At 39.3% G+C, this 21,355-nt stretch overlaps 3 protein-coding genes across 3 annotated transcripts in view; all 3 read right to left on the bottom strand.

Annotated features, from left to right (window-relative positions):
• Nucleotides 1-367: 367 nt before the first annotated feature.
• LOC140940303 (glutamate dehydrogenase-like) lies at nt 368-6,345 on the bottom strand. Its single transcript, XM_073389230.1, has 2 exons — nt 6,166-6,345; nt 368-3,243 (listed from the first exon to the last, which is right to left on the bottom strand). Exon 2 carries the CDS (start codon nt 3,237-3,239, stop codon nt 1,893-1,895), a length of 1,347 nt encoding a protein of 448 aa, XP_073245331.1. The 5' UTR covers nt 3,240-3,243; nt 6,166-6,345; the 3' UTR covers nt 368-1,892.
• Nucleotides 6,346-9,888: 3,543 nt separating this feature from the next.
• LOC140940663 (cytosolic Fe-S cluster assembly factor NUBP2 homolog) lies at nt 9,889-18,439 on the bottom strand. The gene is made up of 9 exons (XM_073389652.1): nt 18,337-18,439; nt 18,021-18,157; nt 16,716-16,804; nt 16,095-16,204; nt 15,544-15,615; nt 14,741-14,823; nt 11,810-11,920; nt 11,136-11,205; nt 9,889-10,257 (listed from the first exon to the last, which is right to left on the bottom strand). Exons 1-9 carry the CDS (start codon nt 18,344-18,346, stop codon nt 10,112-10,114), a joined length of 828 nt encoding a protein of 275 aa, XP_073245753.1. The 5' UTR covers nt 18,347-18,439; the 3' UTR covers nt 9,889-10,111.
• Nucleotides 18,440-19,208: 769 nt separating this feature from the next.
• Nucleotides 19,209-21,355, bottom strand: part of LOC140942288 (uncharacterized) — a 34,705-nt gene continuing 32,558 nt past the window's right edge. The window contains exon 22 of the mRNA XM_073391248.1: nt 19,209-20,841. Within this exon, the coding sequence (XP_073247349.1) occupies nt 20,716-20,841 (126 nt within the window). The 3' untranslated portion in view covers nt 19,209-20,715. The remainder of the gene's footprint in view (nt 20,842-21,355) is intronic.

Genomic DNA, 21,355 nt, shown 5'->3' with positions numbered 1-21,355 from the left:
TGCCTAAAATTTAACTGTTGCATGTTACAAAGTGAAAAAATGAAGTGTTTAGTGTTATCGAGGTACCCCCATTCACAACCTCCTATCAATTTCCCATGGTTAGGTGCCTACTTTATTAAACCAATCTGATTTTCTTTTACATGAAATGCACAGTTAGTGACCAATAGTCCCACCCAGCTCTACTATTAAAACTCCAGGACTAAAATACACTGTATTGTGGACAATACACGATTGATGAAAAAGAGTATTTATTAATACATTAGTAATCTTAGTCGACTCTTTTACAACTTATACGACGCGAAAGGTTGTCGACTTCATTTAAAATTGTTTCGAGGAAAAGTATCACACAACAACAGCGACAAACGGATAATCCTATGTTCTTTCATATTGATTTCCACCGATCATTCTTGTTCCGTTTAGCACGGGTTTATCTTAAGTCTTCAGTCATTGTAATCGAGCCTGTCTAAAATCAGGGCTTCCACTTAAATGAAACGAAAAAAACCTCTGACTTTACAGGACCTCTGAACAATTTTCCCGACCTTAGTTCTAAAATGTTCTTTTTCATTATTCTATGTTTAGTTTTCGTTCTCCCTGTTTTTCACGGAACTATTCTTTGAAAATTTGAGTTTCCAAAGCCCTATACAGCCTGAAAACATAGAATTTTCTGACTTTTTACTGACTCGTAGCAAACATTTTCCGTGACATTTTCCAGAACAGGACAATTCTAAGATAATTAGACTTTAAACAAACAAAAATCACACCAAAAGTCAAAATTAAGAATGATAGTCATCCCAATAGGTGAAAGCCTAGTTTCCATATGTGCGTAGCACCAACGCAACGTTGGATTGTTCGCAAAACGTTTGAGAAAGTGACGACTCCAGGTTGGTCGCTCGTTTGCATGGTCTCTCTTCCTCCTTGATAAGAATAACTCCTATGATATCCATAAGGAAAAAAAGCATTTTTGTAAAAGAAAAGAAAAAAATAAAATAAAATTTTAACGTGACGTTTCGTATATTTCAATATACATCTTCAGGTTTAACTCCTTTCACACTCCAGTTCGTGCTAAACCTACAAAATGTTTCACTGCAAAGCGATATCTATAGTTAAATACTATCACATACTGTTAATGTTAGTCGTTCTCGCTTTCCTCCTTTAGAATCACTCTCTTATCGGGGAGGAACTAAGACCGTACGAGACAGAGCGACTGAAATTGCCGAGCCTATAACTAATCGGCGACTGCAGCGAGCACGCCAAGACGTACATATAGAAAAAAAGTTCGGAAGCTCAGAGACGATAGGATGTCAGCCTTATGGCTCTCATCATAAACTTTCTATTTCTCCTGTTTGCGACGTTGCCCTTCGACCCGGGGGAGACTCCAATACGAAACGGATGGAGATACTAGTTGGAAAATCAGAATTAGAAGACCAATCTGGGCGCTGTCCAAACTTTTTTTGAGACTGTACTAAAACAGAGAGACAAACATATAGAAACCACCATGATTTTAACTGCGCTTAAGATTTTGACATTGAATGCTGTCTTCAACATAGTAGTATGGGCTTAGTTTGTTCTATGGATATTTTTATGTGCAACCCTAAGCGATACCTGTATGGCTAAACATGTTGTGTTGTACATGTTGTTGTATGGCTAAACATGTTGTTGTTGTTGTTGTTGTTAAAAACACCCTGAAATAGACCAAACTCTACAATTTACACGCGTGAGTGAGACGACGAGCATCCCCGTCATTTTAAGGTGAGAATTGCCCCCCCCGCCCCCCAGAGGGTTTTGCAAATGCAGATATGAAAACCAAACTTTAATAGCATTTTTAAACCAGTCCTTTCTTAATTATTGTTTGAGCTACTTTGACGAATTACAGGGGTTTGTTTTCACTTATTCTAAACCAGTCCCTGGTCAATCATTGCTTGAGCAACCTTGACGAAACCACCGATATTGGCTCCTTTTACGTAATCAACAGACCCGTCTGGCAGCCTCCCGTACTTGACACACTGATGGTCAATCGCCTTCATAATCTGCTGCAATTTTTCATCCACTTCCTCTCTTGTCCAAGCCGTTCGCAAGCTGTTTTGGCTCATCTCCAAACCGGATACTGCCACGCCCCCAGCGTTGGATGCTTTTCCAGGAGCGAACAAAACCTTGCTCTCCTGAAACACTCGCACTGCTTCCGGCTTGGTCGGCATGTTAGCACCCTCTGCTACCAAGATGCACCCATTTTTCACCAGCTCTTCAGCGTCCTCCTTGCCAACTTCGTTCTGTGTGGCACAAGGAAGAGCCACGTCGCACTTTATGGACCACGGGTTCTTTCCTTCGAAGTAAGTCACGCCGTATTTCTCAGCGTACTCACGGATGCGCCCTCGTTTGACATTCTTCAGCTCAAGCACGTATGCCAGTTTCTCCGCCGTGATGCCATCAGGATCGTGAATGGTTCCATTTGAATCTGACAGTGTGATTACCTTGGCGCCGAGTTGAGTGGCTTTCTCGCACGCGAACTGGGCAACATTTCCAGAGCCGGAAATGGCGACAAGTTTACCCTTGATGCTGTCACCACTGGAGTTGAGCATCTCCTGAACTAGATACAGGAGGCCATACCCAGTAGCTTCTGGACGAAGCAAGCTTCCGCCCCAGCCTATTCCTTTTCCTGTCAGCACACCAGTAAACTCGTTTCGGATCCGCTTGTACTGTCCGAAAAGGTATCCAATCTCCCGGCCCCCTACTCCAATGTCCCCAGCAGGAACATCTGTGTTCGGACCAACGTGCCTCTGTAGTTCCGTCATAAATGATTGACAGAAACTCATCACCTCGCTGTCAGTTTTTCCCTTGGGATCAAAATCAGAGCCACCTTTGCCGCCACCCATGGGGAGAGTTGTGAGGCTGTTCTTGAGGATCTGCTCGAAACCTAAGAATTTCAAAATTCCTAGATTCACTGTGGGATGGAAACGAAGACCACCCTTGTAAGGGCCGAGGGCAGAGTTGAACTGCACTCGGAATCCACGGTTGACTTGTATGTTGCCTTTATCATCTTTCCAAGGAACTCTGAAGATTATTACCCTCTCTGGCTCTACCAATCTTTTCAGGATGCTTTGTTGCTTATATACAGGATTCTCTTCAATAAATCCCCACACTGACCTGACAACTTCCTCTACTGCTTGGTGAAATTCGTCTTCTCCAGGATTCTTTTTCGTCACGTATTGCATGAACTCTTCAGGTGACCTGAACTCTTCCATTTTGCTAGAGAACAAAATGACACAATTAGTAATATGTTCATAATTGCCGAAAACCGTAAAGCGACAAATGAAGTATTTATCCCAATATTCGGCTAGCTTATTGACTGCAAAACAGTCCGTATTTTTGCGTAGGTCAAGATCGCACGAACAGTGAAAGGATAGTCCAGAGGTCAATTTAATAAAAGATAATAGCCGCACTTACAGTTGTAAAAGTATTATTAAATTGACCCCCCGGCTAGCCTGAAATTCATCTGATTGCTTCGAGCCGTTTTCTCCTCTCAAAAACGACTCGAAGTAATCGGATGAAATTCAGGCTAAACCCCCCCCCCCCCACCCCCCTCCGGCCAGAGCGGGGCTAAAAACGGAGAGTGAGACTGGAGAGAGACGCGCGCGTTTGACGTGTTTGTTTGTTTTTTCAAATCGGTTTTTCGACTGCTTGGAGCCGGTGTGAGGTTTCCGCGCTAAGAGCTGAAAAACCGATTTTGAAAGGAAGAAAAACCAAACAAACAAACTATCAACAAACAAGACGACTGTTTGCGGTCTACAGTCTAGGACAGATTAAAGTGGAACAGCAACCTCCAATGCCCCCAAAATTAAGGATGAGGGCACGCGAAGGCCGATCAGCGCCATTTGTAACCCACTATATATATTTTTAGCAGAGTTCAAGAATGTAGCTATTCTAATTGTAGCTCAGAGAAATAAGAATCTCAACGGAGAAACTTGTGTTCGTTGTGCTCTCTTGGGTTTCATTACGGAGGGAAGTGAGAAAGGTGTTCCTGGAAATTTAAGGTGGGGCTACTCGTAGTTAAATCCTTGACAGCTGTATCAATAGGAACTGACACCAAATTGAGTGAAACAAAAAGCATTAAAAGCATTAACTCAAGGTAAAATACTACAGAAAAGGCCAACGAAAATTAAAACGGATTGCAATCGTAATTTTTGAAAATTGTAAGCCTTACAGTTTTTCAAAGTTCGCTTTTGCTGTTTGTCACGTTTGAACTTTGGAAACATATTTGTTTGACACGAAGTCGTGACTTTGTTAAGTTTATGAGTAAGTGCGTTTTGCGACCCTATTTTCAGAACTAAGCCAAAACATAAATAACGTTGTTTACATGTATTGTGGCACATGCGACAACCAATAATAGTAGTACATGACTTAGTCTTTAAGAGACCGACGCGACCCTAGGTTTCCTTAGGTCACGTAGGAATAAATAGTGTTTACTTTAATAACCTACAAGCAAGTTCTCCACTTGGGGGATATCGCGAAAGGTCACGCGACATCTTTCCCACCCCTCGCGGTTTCGCCACTCGCTAGTACGCTTTTCGCTGTTCGCTTGCGGGCTGGCCAGTGTCTACAACAATATCAACACTATACTGCTATTAAAAATGTAAAATGAGTAAAAACACTTGCTCTTGTAAATGCCGTAAATACAGGATACACGGTTAACATGAAATGCAAGTTGCTGCGCACAACCCCGGCAAGTGCGGGGCATTTGGGCGCCTTGGTCTGGTACTCGCAAATTTTGTGCGACCCGAGGTTCGTGCATTTGCCAACCCCGCCCGGGCTACCCCCGGGCTTTTCACAAGCACAGGGTTACCGACTCGAAATCCAAACATCACACCACATATGGAGAAATTTATAGGAAAAGGCAAGCAGATCAGCTCGTTTGTCAAGGACTAAAAAAACGTGTAGAGGTTTTAATTTTATGTTTTCTCGATTTTATGGCCATTTTTCTTTCATTGCTCATCAAGCCAGAAGTGTTATAGCGACATGAATCAATCTTCTGATGAATGATTAAGGATTTGAAGAAAATTTAGTAAGGACAATATTCAAAACAGCTGACATTACAACACACTATTCAATGAGAATTTTTTTTACCAACGAGACAGTTAAAACGAGAGAAACAACAACAATAAAATGAGAATCACAAGCTGGTGTTTGCGTTGACGTCCTTGTTAATGGCTAGTGCTGTAACAAACATTTAATTAATAGACCCAGGGGATGACTTACCTAACAGCGAAAAATCGCTCACTGAAATGCTGAAAATGGCACTACTTCACCGTGCAATAAAAAAAAATGCTGCAGTGACGTGTTGATTGGACGCGACGTGAGGTGGGGCACCTCCTCTTTTCGTCCCCGCCCAGCACTGCCGCAGGGAAGAAAACGATGCTTATGCCCGGGGGATTACGTCTACTCTTTAATAAGAAAGTTCCTCTAATGAACTGCGGGCAGCCTTGTTTTTCTTCAACGGGGCACTTTTTCGCCCAGTTTAGCCGCCAGGTTTCTGCCGTGCTTGCCTCGAACTTAATTCTTACATTGAAATCAAAGCGGCATCAGCAACACTTCTGAGGTATGCTTTTCCGCGATTACCTGCGTTTCGATCGACGGACTAACTGGACTATAAAGCGCGGCTGCATGTGTTTTATTCGTTTAACGGATGTAATAATTCAGTTTATGGACGGTGTTTAACAATATTTACATGTTACTGATAAGAAAGTAAACAAAGCGTCGTTTCGCTCAACGGACTAACTGGACTAAAGAGGGGCTGCATGTGGTTTATTCGATTGACAGATGTAACAATTCAGTTTATGGAGGGTGGTCAACAATATTTACATGTTGCTGATGAGAATGTAAATGAATAATAAGGAGAAAAAGGACAATTGAACATGCAGCTTGACATGTATCTTGTCCATGCACAGTTTGCCAGAAAATATTAAAATGGTAAGAAAATATAAACTCCTTTACTGTAAAATACAGACGATATTTCAAAATTGAAATTCATAAATCTTCTGCGGTTGGATTTGTTCTCAGCGACACCACGATTAAAGCCATTTAATGAGGATCGGTGACTTGGTCGCTAGATCTTAACGCAATTTGCATCGAAAGAGCTAAATTTCAAAAGTTACAACAACACATGTTACTAACCTTTTGCAAGGTTCTCTCAAGGTTCTGTCTGGAATAGCAATCAAAGAATCACTGACCCGAAAATGGCTCAGCTCTTATTGATTCTTGTTTATATTCAGGGAAACACACACGTAAAAGACACGTGGAAAGTAAGAACTTTGGCCTCTCGTAGCGTAGCTTAAAATCTGGACTGGACGCTGGACTCTGGACTTCAGTCCCTGTTTCTTAGGTAAACAAAAAGGTGAAACAAAACAAAATTACGATCACTCGATTATAGATAGGTTTTTTGTTCTTTTTTCATACGCAGGGTAAGATGAATTCTCTTTATCTGTCATTGAAGGAACCCATGGGGTCCTAGTAATTGTAATTTGAAGTTATCAGGTTCTTTTTACGTCTAACATATCACTAGCCAAAAACCACAATAATCAATGTTACAACAAAATACTTACATCCTTCGGGAGTCAAAATCTTCATTTGTTATCAACTAAGCCTTAACTCAAACAGACTAGAGTCTAAATTTGAGAGTCGGGAGACCAGGCAGGGGCACCCAACGAGGATATAGTTCAAAACCACTTAACATAGCATTGTTGAACGTATTTTAGTATTCAAACGGTAAATATAGGCATATTTTTATCCCCTAAAACTTTTTCATCTGTTCGGATTTCCTAGCTGAAAGTCTAGTGATCCGAAAATTATAGGGATAAAAACTTACTTTCTCGAAAATTTCAGCCAGGAAAAGGCTCCCGAAAATTCTAGGTGGCCTTTTTTAGGGTCAAAATACGTTAAAAATGGGTAATTATACCATTTTGTATATGTTCGAAAATCCTAGGAGAGGCAGGCAAGCAAGAAATTTACAACAAATGCTCCGAAAATTCTAGATCTCAAATCGTCTTCCGAACAGATATTTTCCCGAAAATTGCCCTTGGGTGCCCCTGACCAGGCTCCAGTCTGTTTTTACACTATGCAAATTTCAGAGCTGTACACAAAACGTGATGCTCGTTGGTGTGTCATGTCAGAACTGCTTTCAGTTAGGATTAAACTGTTGTTTTCCAATCTTTGACAATGGCAAGTTGCATATACCTTTCCATTTATGGTTGGATTTTAGATTACCGAGCCACTTAACTATGGGGTGTCATTTCTGCCAAAATTCCCACATCCCTATGACACAGCTTTTGTTGATAATAAGACAAAAAGAGCACTATCCTTTATTGTTCTTTTTTTTTAAATACAAAACTCAATGCCACACACACCCCTGACATCGAACCAATCAATGTTGCTTACTTAGGAGCAGCAAGAAGATTATATAACGTCTCTAAAAAAACGGGTGTTTTTTTCACGCTTTTATACAGCAAATTTACTACTTCTCTCTGACAACTGTGATGGCTCAGATCGTGATGTTACAGAGGATTAAAGTTGACTGAATCACTGAATGACTATTCACTGTTTTCGTCCGATGTCAGGTTGTTCAACTTAAATCAAGTCGCATTGCGGTTCACCACTCCTGTTTTTACCTGTTTTCAAATTTCTTTTACCAAGACTTTAATATAAGAAAGGTTTTATACTTTTAAAACTACTGGTCAAGGCATTTAGTAAGCAGGGGCTGAAGTAGGGGCGTGAACAGAGGAAGGATCCGGGGGTTCCGTAAGTCACGCAACACCACAGCACGTGGTGAGACTTTGCTTCATAAGTTACAACGATTGATTGTTGCAGATTAAAGGGAAGTGATTTTATTCTTGAATGACGTTCTTAGATTCGTTACGGTGGCAAATTCCACATAGCAGAGGGCAACTTAACGCCGCGACGAATTTTGTGGTTTGCGGTCTCGACAAAATACACTAATAGCCATAAAATTGGATTGGAAACATAAAACGATCTGTTGCATAACAAAAATGGGAACTCGTGGAACAAATGGTATCTCTCCTGCAGTTTGCTGGGGAATATTTTGAACGTGATATAATATATTGTAAAATACACCACCAGTTTTGATAGGGAGTATATTCGTAAATTTTCGGGCGCGGTCCGTAACAGACAGCATTGTTCGAAACGGCAAGTAGACAACCGTTGTGCGATGTTGTTTGTCGCGCTTCAACCTTTGTTTGAGCATTTTTGCATCAAGTCCGTAAAAAGAGAAATACCATCGATAATGATCAGTGGATGAGAAATTAAATCGGTTAAAGTATAGAATGTTTCACGAAGCCGGCAAATTTCTCTCGTCCAAAACGGTGTGCTGTGGTGTTCTGCTTGTTGTAACTGTTTTGAAATATCCTAAACGCAGTTTGCATCGACAGTAAATGTTAAATGTACTTGTAACGAAAGTACTTACTGTTTCCAGGACTCCGTTTATAACAATAATCACGTACTCCTCGAGTTTTCTTTGTCAAGTGTTCTCGTCAGGAAAATGCACGCGAAACGAATGAAATTCAAGAACCCAGTATCATTTCGTGCGTTCGTGACGTAACATTTTGTCTCTATTATGTCGTCACGCGATAAACAGAGCGTGACGCCCTACGACAGGAGAAGACGGCTTTACCCATAGCAGGCTGGGCTCTCACTCCTTGCAGCTAGGGATGTTTCCAGGAAGAGACTAGCCTGGGTATCAGGCCTTTCTGGGGGTAGACCTGTCCCGATTGTGCTCGGCAACTTTTGAGCAATTTTCGGCGTTGGGCGCAACTTTTTGCGGTTCAAGCAAACTTGAGCCACTTTTGCCTTTCTGAGCAATTTTTGAGCAAAATATAGGTTTAGAACACATATCAATACGAAAAAGTCAACGATTTCATAGTAAACTTGACGTTTTGCGAATTTCTTGAGTACTTATCAGCCTAAAAGTAAGCTTAAAAGGGAAAAAATTAATTCACATTTCGATCAATTATAGAAAAAAAGAATAAGCGCTCCCATGTTGAGATTGGGCAACCTGTGGTTTCGCCCATATTAAATTTGCGAACAACTCTTCAAAAACTTTCAAAGACAAGTTTCAAGCTATTCTTAATGAGCGATATTAACAATTATTGTGAAGAACGGAAAATAAAGCTTTTAATTAGAATTAACATTGAAAAATATCAATGATTTAGGTAGCAACTTTTGAAATTTAATTAGGTGGCAACTTTTTGGATGTTTGGCAATTCTTTAGCAACATTTTGGCATTCCAGAGAGCAACGTTCCAGCATTATACGACCACAATCGGGACAGGTCTAACTAGGGGAAAATGAGAAGAGCGAAGCAATAAAGGAAGACGGCTTTCCTCTCTCTCTCTCTCTCTTTTCCCCTTCCCCTCAAAAATCTCCCCTCCCCTTTATGACAACATGCCTAATTGGAAAAGGCTTAATTAAATATGATAGTTACAATCTGGTTTTGCCCTATGACAACTCTTGCACCCTCCAGGTTAGTAAGATATTTATGGTGTCTGTGGATGGTGGCGAGAGAAACAGAAGTGGACATAATATATCAAGCATGAGACGCAGTGCTTCATCACCAGATGAAACACTCAGAAGAGAGTTGAAAATAGGATGGCCAGCGGAGTATTTTTGACAATCCTCAAGGTCTTTCATCTGCTGATGAGACACTGCGTTGAATGCTTGATATTACTTCTCAAACAAAATGAGTCATCTGATTTCCAAATTATTATTAATTTATTATTATTATTAAATTATTATTAATGAGTTTGAGAATATTATTTTGATATCAACCACTAAACAGTGCCAGATCCAGATTTTGAGAAAAGGGGGGGGGGAGGGGGGTCATCCAAACCCTTAGATAAGTGGGAGGGGGGCAGGCCCCCCAGGTCCCTCCCCTGGATCCACCAATGCTAAATTACCAAGTTCCCCAACCACAGAGCATGTTCTAACAGAGGGTTAAGGTAATAAAAGCTGTTGGGTGGTTTTTATGTGCTGTGGCGTTTGATTTTAGAGCTTTGCTCATTACTTTTTTAAACTGAATTAGCTTTGAGTGTTTTTACCACTAATGATATTCATTATGCATTCACACTCTCATCCATTTCTAACAGTTTGTTTGTGATTTCACTTAGTGCAGTGAGGGTTGGTGAGTTGGGAAAAAGGTCCATAAAAGATTTTCCTTCCTCTAATGACTGTGCTAGACTTGGATCCAGCGGAATGGAGCCTAAAATATAAAGATAAAGATAAAACAGAAAAACAGTGATCAGTGGGTCACTAAGACAGCGTAAAGGAAGGCCAGTTTGCCATGTAAAACCAGGTGCGGATCTAGAATAAATAGTGACTGATTTCCTACTTCTAGGGAAGTCTGCCTGGGGCATGCTCTCCCTGGAAATTTTTTGCATTTTAACTCCCCAAATTCCCCTTTCCTAGGTTTCTGACTCATTTGGACAGGATGTTTTCTGACTGTTCAAACCATTTTCCAGATTACCACTTGGAAAGTTTAAAGTTTTTTAGTAAAAATACATTTATTATGAAAAATCTGTCTGATTTTCGTAAAACGGTAAAACCGGTATGGATCTGCACTGGAAAACATAAGTAAGTGTATTTTTTTTTAACTCACAAAATACTAAGGATACCTCAAACACTCATTTCAAAAGGTTAGCGTGTTCCAGACTGAATTAAAAATTTGGAAATGTTGGGTTTTTTAAGACAAGGGAAAGCAAGATTACCTGGAGAAAAATCTCAGAGCAAGGATAAGAACCAACAACAAACTCAACCCACACACAGTGCTGACTTTGGGACCTGAGCTTAGGCCATATTCGTAGCCACTTCTTTGAGTCCTAAGAGTGTCCCCTGAATGGAGGTTCCGCTTTGCATCGTTGCACTTTGCAGTTGCCTCTGTTGAGGGGGAATCTCCATTCAGGGGATACTTCTCCTGGTCCTGAGGGTGGCCCCTGAATGAAGGCTCCACTACATATAATCTTTGCATTAGTTAACTTTATTAAAGGGACATCTCCATTCAGGGGACACTTGTCCTAATCCCAAAGGTGTCCCCAGAATAGAGGCTCCACTCTTATAATATTTTGAAGGTGCCGTTTATACCTAAGAATGGAACATCACAAGTTTTTGCTAAAGCCTCTCCTCCTCCTTTAGAAAACACATTTGTACATTCCTGCAATAATAAAAAAAGTCAGCTATATTTATCCGTATCTCTGGAAATTAAAAGGTTCCATAATATTCCATTGTTTTTAAATGCATATAAGCAACTGCTTGATGCATATGGAATGCCAAATGGTACAAAATTTAAGAAGCAGAATTGGGTTCGCTCTCAAAAAGTCCTTATTAAGGTAATTGATAAGAAATTTTTGAACATAAGGCCAATATTGTATCTTAAATTTTGCACCATTTGGTCATCCATAGACGTATATTCTGATCTCTATGCTTGCTCATCTTTAACTGCAATACGCAGAACATTATATGAAGTTGGGAACAGCTCTCAGTAAACATGAAACTATAAGAAGGTGCAGGCAATTAATTTTCGTGCAAAAAGAAGTTGTGTTGGGACCTACTCAGAAAAGATCCCAGGCATGTTGTTTGATTATTGTGTTAAGCAACAACCTCCCATAAGCAACCACTAAATCTTTAAATGTTGAGTGGTTGCTTACAGGAGGTGGGACTATATTATCTATGTACAGTACTGCACTTCATCTCTTGCCATGCTCTACACTGAATTCAATTATGATTTTGTCGACTAATTGTCTGCCTGGGCAACTTACACTACAATGAGGACAGACAAATCCACTCATGTTTTCAACCACGCCCAAGACTGGAATTTTTGTTTTCTTACAGAAGGAAAGTTCTCTTCTGACGTCAGACACGGCAACACCCTGGAGATCAAGAATGACAATATTTTTAATGATAAGGATCTTTAAGGTATCTCTATCTAGACTCAAACAAATAAGAAAAAAAGGAATTTTATAACTTGGAAACAACTGTGCACAAAAAAATTGACCTTAATATTAACTGCCATACATGTTGCTTTTAAAGTTAAAAGCTGAAAGTTTAACTGAACAATATGAGGACCACAGAGATAGCCTAAATGTCAGAAAAGTCAGCAACTTTGCTTGTTATTATTGTTTTTGCCATTTTACATGCTATTTTACAAAAGACATCGTCAGTGTCAAATTTGAAAAGTCAATAAACCAAGCAAGATTTTTTTAAAAATGACTATACAACGAGGCAACATAGCTAAGCAGTTGGAGTAATGGATTTTTTTTGTAATTTAATAGCTTTTATTAATTTTTCACTCTTAAATAGTGAATGTGTGGTTCCAGAAAATATCCATACCCCCCCCACGGATGGTTAATGGAAATTCCTAGGGGGTGGGGGGGCTAAAGGGTAGAATTTTCCGAGGGGTACAGGGGGTGCCCACGAGAATAATTTTCCACAGGGTTGTAAAAGACGCGATCGATCATACGAGACATACTTAAGTATATGTGGATTATTTTGATTTGTCGCACGACAAAAATTAGAAGTAGATACCCTTTCGAGAAAAAAAAAACTTCAAGATGTTTGTCTCAAATGTCGATCGTCTTCTTTGCTGGGAGTTCGCTATCATCTCCGCTCTAACGATTTGTCCACACGCTCTAACGATTTGTTCTAACGCTCTAACGGATTGCTCTTCAATCTAACGGTTGATTCTAAACAGCTAACGGTCGGTCCGTCCAACGTTTGACATTGACGAAGTCTTTAAATAAATATCGTCCTTCGGGCAAATCGATCGCAATTCTCAACAGGTTACTTCTCCGGGAATAAATTCTAGCGCATCGATTAATAATAATTTCTTTATGTCGAACATGTATCTAGATTGTGGCCTCGACTGCAGATAGTCTGACAAAAACTTACGCTAATCGAGAACAAACGTCATCTAACTCGGCGATATATTTTCTCGCGCTTTGTGTAAACAACTTTATGCAAATTTCTGTTGACATTCAGTGAGCTCGTCGCGACAAAGCGTTGCGTGACGACCCAAATGAGACCTTTGCTGTATTTTATTATTGACTTCTAATAGAGTACCGTTAAAGGCAAGCTTTTTGTCCAACAGACCTTTCGCCAAATCAACTTTTGCCCGAAAATAATAACGATCTGTTCCTTCTTTGTGGAGAAGACTTTCGAGCACGTGCTAGGAAACGAAATAGATCATGTTTCACTGATGTTCATTTCTGAACATGAATCGATGCAAATATGGGACGCAAAATGAATGTCTGCATATTTTGTTCTTTTATAACCCAAACAGGTTTTTTTGTAATTCCTGAGATTTGTTTAACTGCAAGTGTAATTCATTCAAAGTTAAACTTAATTACAAACATCGAGAGATCGACTTTGTGGTGACTTTAGGACCCGAGGCCGAACAAACGATACACTTTGTTGTAAGTTAGTTTTCTAGTAGATCCGTTTTAAAATTTGAATTTCTTCACATAGTTTAATGTTAAATCAATAGTTAACTTTGAAGTTATGCTGTAAATGTTGCATTTGAGACGAAACTGTCTTAGACAAGGCGTGTACATAGTGAAACTTAATTACAGTACCAGACATCAACTTTGTCTAACTTTGTCTGTAGGTAGATTCGTTTTGAAATTTGAAAATGTTCACATAGTTTTATTTCAATGAATAATTCAAATTTAAAGTTATGTTTTAAATGTTTTCTTGAGATGACAAAAATTTATTAATCTCTGTTCTGCCTCGCGCGTTTCGCTGGAAGGACTAATTGAAAAAGAGAGACCGCTCATAGTCTATCAAGCGTGCTCTACCTACGTAAGAAATACATATTGTCTAGTAAAAGATTACAAATAGGTCAAAGATTATAAAAAAAAATGTGTCTTAAGATGAGAGCAGTTAATTTTAAGCGGTACACGGTCGATTATCTCTAAATATGGCAAATTAAGACCATGAAAAGGAAAATAGGAAATTCCTGGGGGGTGGGGGGGTTATACATGACCCATCTGGAACGGAAATTCCGAGAGGGTGGGGGGGTCTAATCGGAAGAACCATCCGTCGGGGGGGTATGGATATTTTCTGGAACCACACAATACAAAACAAAAACATGGCAAAAAGTTAACAAATTACTTTATAAAAAACACCACAAATTACAGCCACAAAAAAATACAAATTAATATAAAAATTCACAATGCCATCAACAAGAGAAAAGGAAAAATTAAATATACAACAATGGTCAAGACATCAGTGTTACATGCAAACTTTCATAAATTATAAACTTACGTAAAGTGAGAGTACTCGACTTGTAATCTGAAGGCCCTCAGTTCAAGCCCTATCCTAGCCCTAGCTGGACTTGTACTTTAGAGTCCTGGGTTCAACTGTGTGATCAGAGCTGGTAAATAGCCAACTGGCTTGCCTCCATCCAGTTGAGATTCTTACTTGTTTATATATATTAATATTTAATTTGTTTCTATCTTTATTTGTGGGCCATGACTGACACTACTGTATTACCAGTACTTGTGTTACCATGTCAAGTCAAAATATCTTTTTAGCATTGTGTTTATTTGTTATGTACTACTGTGTTGCTACACAGATGTGCAGTTTAATCAATGCTTGCTGCAAATGATTGTAAACTATCAATCTGTTCATGGTTACAGGTTGGTTAATTTAACTAGACTGAAATAAAAACTACAGAAAGAGCTGGCTTATACCTGAGGAGTAGTGACAAGAATGGCTCCATCTGGGCTGTAATTCCTAAGATTTTCCACGACTGTTATGTGTTCATCAGATGTGCCTGGAGTTAAAAACATTAAAAAAGGTCCAGCAACAAACATGGCTCTATGCAGTGGCAGATCCAGGGGAGGGGCCCCGAGGCCCCCCCCCTTATTTTCAGACCAAAGTGAGGCTGGAAGGGCCGAAAAAATGTTTGGGGGGGATAGCTCCCCCCCCCTTTATCTAAGGGTTGGGATGACCACCCCTCCCCCCTTATCTCAAGGTCTGTATCTAGCACTGCTATATGTATAGGTAATAGCATGATTTGTAATGATATTTGGCACAAATACCACGAGTGATATTTCAAAATTGTTATACGTAATTTCATGAGCCGTTAGGCGAGTGAAATTTGAGACAATTTTGAAATATCACGAGTGGTATTTATGCCAAATATCACGTACAAATCATGCTATTATTTGTTTATACTACTACCCGCAAAAGGTCTGTAATTTTCACATGTGGGTATTTCAAATTAAGCTGAAATACCACTGCTCTAAACCAATCAAATTGCAGAAATTTCTCATCTAGTAGTATAAACAATTAAATTGGCATAGTAACAATTACATGTAACAAGAAAAAATAAAATACATGTACGCTGCAAGAAGTTTGGTCTCAGTTCTTTCATTCATGTGACTAAAGCTACATTAATTTTGGCAGTTGTCACATGTAGGTAGTTATTATTTGATTTGCAACACATATTTTCCTTTACACTGTAAGTTAATTATTGTTAAAAAAATCTTACCTGGAGGTGTATCAATAATTAAGTAATCCAGCTCACCCCAACACACATCTGATAAAAACTGCTTGATCATTGCTAAACAGTAAAAGGATAATAAAAATAATTAACTAATTGGACCCTCATGATCATTATTATCGCTGGTTTATTTTTAACATTTATTACACTTCTACATGGACAGTCTGTATGATTCATGAAGGATAAAAAGATCTTTTGAACCATGCCCAAATGGGAGTGATTCCTGTAAGCAGGCCAGGGTCGACAGTGCATGAAGAAAATCATGTTGCTTTAACTGGTAAAAGAGAAAATTGATCTAACTTGCTACCCTCTGGTGCTTCCTACATGAATTAAGCCAAGTAAAAGCCCAGAAAAATTAATAAGAAATGCAAAAAAGATGAGAACCGAAAGCCCAAAATAGAAGTTATAATAACGATGCTATAAAAAAACATTTGCGGAGTTTTAAAAACAAAGAGAATTTTCCATTTTAAGCTTGCACATAGAGTAAAAACAGGTTGAAATATGGGTCAAAGAAAGTTAATAAGAACACAAATTTATACCATTTTTCTTTGGCCCCCTCCACACTACACAATCATCTCTGCTATTTAATAAAAATCCTATTGACATGACAGCCAGTCGTTGATCCTTGTCTGTATAAACTGGAACCCATCTGAAATGAATTTAGAAGAAATTAAGGGCAAATGACATTTATGATGCAACCGAATTAAAGAAAATATGGTCAATTACATCTTCAGCATTTTCTACTTACAATTTTATCAGCTCACATTTGCAAGGAGACAATTTTTCACTGCCTTGCTATTTCGCTGCTTGCCTGCTTTTTTGGTTCTCTGCACTGACCAAGAGCCTGGTACAGGCTAGGTGATGAATATTAAGCTCAGGCTGGTGATTAGCACATTATTATTAATTTTACAGGTAGCAAATGGTTTAATTAAAAAAACTGGCCAAATAATTGTTTGAAAATCTTACAACTTAGAACAGTTAACACAAACATGAAACAAACTTGCCTAACTCATCACAATTTAATGCTCCTTAGAGATTGCAAGACTGGATGAAATGATTCCAAGATCCACCATCAATTTTTCTAGTTTTCGTTCACCAAGGCTAGGTTTGTATTTCATTTTTTTCACTACAAAATTGCTGGTAAGTTATTTATCGCTCACCCAGCAGAACACTGGTGTACATCTTTCTCCTCTACATTCATCATTCTTGGAATGCTTGGTCCACATAAATCAACATCCAAAATACCAACCTGAAAGATAATTAAAGCAAAAAAGGCTTTATGAATTGAACCAGGAATTTAACAAAATTGGTATATTTTGACCATGTTCTTTGGGCAAGCAGCTATCACATCTTGCTCGCCTGGGATCACTGCTTGCTTGTCCTAGTAAATGATTTACATGTATTTACAAGACGACTTGCATAAGCCCTTGCCCATTAGGTAAGCAAGCTAACAAAGTTACTTGCCAGCAAGAATATCTCTACCTATCCAAGATGACTGAATGGGAGAATTTTTTGAACTCTTTGTGTCGACTGGGTAATTTGTACTGCCGATGGGTGGGCCATCAAAATGGTCAGATTAAGTATCAGACAGATAGGGATCAACCGGAGAAAGGGAACTCTGGTAACTATTTACAGAGTGGATATATACCACTAAGCCCTACAAAAAATGGATCCCTTATGTGAGAGGTTTTAGGTTCAAAATAACTTCTTATTTGAAGAAACATGCTAACTTATTTTAAGTAACCTGTTCTAGAACTTTATCATACCCTGTTATAGGAAACATCTCAGATATGAAAACTCCATTCTAGACCTGAAGCCATCAAAAACCGGACCCAACCAGTCAGACAAACTTGTGAGTGGGTGTTCTAAGGAGTATCCCACCTGGGTACTAGGGAATAAGAGGTCACAGATAGCCAGGTCAAAGGACCCAGCACAGCAACCCTCCAAGCTCCAACCACTTTAGGCACCATGGCGACTAAAATTTTGCTACTGGTGACTTGATTCAGTAAATACTTGCCAAGTTGGCGACCAGAGAAAACTGATACTTGAGGAAACAACATGGATGTTACTCGACATGGATTATAAGTTACCGTATACACTTGTGAATACGGTAAATGGCATTTACAAAGATTGTTTTGGCTGAACAACACCATTCTTAAATCCAAATTAATTATTAACCAATTATTAAAACTTAATTCATTGATGTATATTTTGGCGGCTAGAAAAATCCTTTGGCGACTAAACCTAAAGAATTGGTCGCCAAATGGCCACCAAAGGAAAAATTTAACTTGGAGGGTTCCACAGTATTTTCTTGTTCTCTTTTCCACCTGAACTGCTCTTCTTGCAAGTTTTTACTCATCTTATCAGTAATATCAGGCAAATTATTTGAGACATGGCTTGCAGACAAGCTTGGTTATCCTTGTTCATGTTACTACTTTTCCAACAACAATAACAAAAACAAAAACCTTTCTCCCATGATGGTAAAGAGTCCATGCAATCTGGGTAGTCACAGTGCTTTTACCAACTCCCCCTTTGCCAGATAGAACCAGTATCACGTGTTTGATAGATCTTAACACTTCCTCTAAAGATTGTTCCGGCTGACCTGAAATTAGCAAGAAAAATCAAAGAAACCTTAATGCAGCACTTCAAATAGGAACTATTCGTGAAGCCAACGAAACTGGACGCAATTTCGTAATTCTGTGAGGCTAGGAAACATAATAGCAAGTTTTAGAGGCCATATGAGTTTCTATTGGAAGAGAAAGCGATCATATGCTAACTCACCGTCCGCCATCTTTCTTTTGTGGTAAGTACCTCATATATGATGATTTGAATCTTTGAAACTGCTGGACATACCCTCTTTGTACGGTCGGCTCAATACTGTAAATAGTTCGCGCCATAATTCGGTCTTTTTAGTTTCTTCAGCTGATTTGCTAACATGCTTAGACTGCTTCGTGAGTCTAATCAATTTTTATGTCGCCAAATCTCCCACTTTGTGGAGTTAAATAATTATGCAGGTTTTTTCCTTGGGGGCCCACTCCTACCAAACCTACCCCGACTCCAGAGCTCTGGAGAGGTCAGTTCCCAAAATTTCTTGATATCTAGCATGAGATAAACCGTGCCCTCAGTTTTTTCCACGGCGCGTCGCCCCTCATTGTCTTATTTCCATCAGGAAGTAGGAAAAAAAAGACCTTTGGCACCCGGGGTATTGCACATTTGTCGAACGAGAGGGGAAACGTTTTAATTAAACGAATGTTGCACCTTGTGTTATCGCGGGCTCATAGACCTTAAAGGGCCTGGGGGCGGGGGAGGGGGGGTACTCCTTAATTTATACAAGCTATATTTTCTACCTACTTTTGACAGGCAAAACGTAAGAAATTGGTTATAGATTTTTCCCTTTTGTGAAACAAGGTAGGGCTTTGTGCTGTCTGAGAGAGTAGGATTTGCTCTTGTTTTTTTCATCATTTGTCTCCTCTCCTGAGAATAGCTGTTCAAGACTGAAATAGGGTGGCTTAGAGACAGATGCATAGGGGTATTTTGATCTGAAATAAGGTAGGGTTTCAGGAAAAATGGAGAAAAGGCCCACCCTTTCCCCGGGCTCTTCTTCCGACTTTTTGTATCTCATTCGTTTCTTTGATCGTTTTCGAGAACACTCATTTACAAAGTCACAAAAATTACTTTTATTTAAAATACAATTTATACTCTCTAATATTTCGGAAGTATCAAAATGTTATCTAACGTATGAATGAATACACTTACAAGTATGATTGGCGCACAGCACGCCTTGATAATAATTCCTATAATTGTATTAACTTCCTTCATTGTATATTGTCCGACAAGATTTGTCCGAGAAAGACCAATTAAAGAATACAGCTATTTCGAGAAAGCTTGTCGGAAAAATTTGCACGCGACAATCCCGAAAGATAATATGGGATATGATCAATATACTGTTCCTCACATTGCAGCCGTCGAACCTACTTTTGTTGCTCTCCTTTAGCACTCGCAAACACATTTCCATGGCCCCTCGTGCCATTCATTCAAATTTCTTTGAAGAACAGTGAACCACAAACCACCCACAATACCATTCGGGATTGTCGCGTGCACTTTTTCCAACAACCTGTCTCAAAAAAGCTGTAAACTAAACAAAAATTATCACTCTTCAGTGTAGTTAACATAAACAGTAACGTTGCATGTCAATTTCGGATAAAACAGAATATAACAGAGTTATGGAAAGGAAACGTAATGACAAATGGCAACCCAAAGGAAACCTACTGGTCTTCGTCATGGTACCCTTTTTTCCTTTGAACGTCGGGATTCTTCTATGTTTATTTGTATATTTATTCCTATTTGATTCTTATTTTGTTATCTTGACCGCCAATTGTCTTCATTCACAGTTCTTCTGAAAATTGAACAAGCTTTTCGGCGTAACCTGCAGAGCGGCCATCTTGGAATCACTTTCGGGGCTCCCCTGTCAGTTTATTCATGCAAGGTGATGGTAGAGCAATCGAGGAATTATTCTTACGAATGACGGGCATTATAATTTTTAAACGGGCGCCATAAAGAGTTTTCTTGCTGCTTTTATGGCTCTTTATGCTCACGGAGGGGAAGGAACTATGCCATCAAGAAGAAAGAACGTAGTTTTTAGAGTGAACTTCTGCTAAAACAAAACAGGACATGTTTTTTCTTTTCAATTTACTCGTCCATCGTTCGGTTTGTAGTATCTACTCTACTGAAGCCCCTTACGTCTTCAAACATAAAGGACCTTGCTTTTACAGTACCTCTCTATGATCCCACAATGTTTCCAAAGGAGGCGAAGATGTTCACTGGTCAAGTGTCGTTCTATTAAATCCGTCAGTTCAGTTTGTGAAGCAAATCATTTGGTGTGACCACTTAATAAAAAAGAATCCCTTAAGCAGTACGGTCACATGGTAATACTTGTTTCACACTCATATTTTATGATGTGCGTGTTGGGATTTTTCCTGCATTTAGATTTGCCATAGAGGGAAATGAATTTGAATAATCACACTGCGCCTCTTAGGCTTTAGGTATGATCACTCCCTCTTCTATCCACAAAGTCCTCTGTGTCTAAAATATCCGTCCTGAAGACACTACACTCCACTGTCCATTTTAGTCATATTTCACACGAAATTTATTGCGTGCGTGTCATCGGGCTCGAAGTTTCAGTTGAGCTATGTAACTGCACATCTTAAGAGTCGGTCCCAGCTTCATGCGCGTAAACTGCATAAGAGAGTCACGTGACAAAAGCATAAGTGCTTTTCCGTCAATTTCCTGTGAAAGAACAAGTGCCATATCAGTGAGCTAAAGGAGTGTCAAAGAGCTAAAAGGGGTCTCGGAAAGGGACAAACGAAAATCGCCGGCTTATTATAGAAAACTTTAAAGAGAGTAATAAATTTTTCGTATTTTTTCTCACCACATCGTTCGATGAAAACAAAGCAAACATGACTAAATAAAGTTGCCAATTTCATGGCTAAAACTCTTGTCCTTGGTCGATCAAAATGCACTTTGCAGGAAGGACGCCAGAATAAAAATTAAATTTTTCTTGGGGAGGCCCCCAGACTCCTCCAATAAAAGATGGATCCCCGCTTCACACCTACTCCACATGCGCACTCCTTTCAACCTAATATATCTCTGAAGAAGTAGTTCTTCGGTGTCCCAAGTTAAACTCTTCGAATTATTCACGCAAGTCAGTAGCAAGCTGGTCTGCTTCAATTTGAATTATTTGTATGGACAAATCTCTTCAAAAAAGTAGCTGAGGAGCCTCCTGGGTAACTTCATTTAGTTT

Source organism: Porites lutea, chromosome 6 (genome assembly GCF_958299795.1).
Source record: "Porites lutea chromosome 6, jaPorLute2.1, whole genome shotgun sequence".
Lineage (NCBI taxonomy): Eukaryota > Metazoa > Cnidaria > Anthozoa > Scleractinia > Poritidae > Porites > Porites lutea.
The sequence above is the reverse complement of the archived record's forward strand: the minus strand, read 5'-3'. Positions and strand labels throughout refer to the sequence as shown.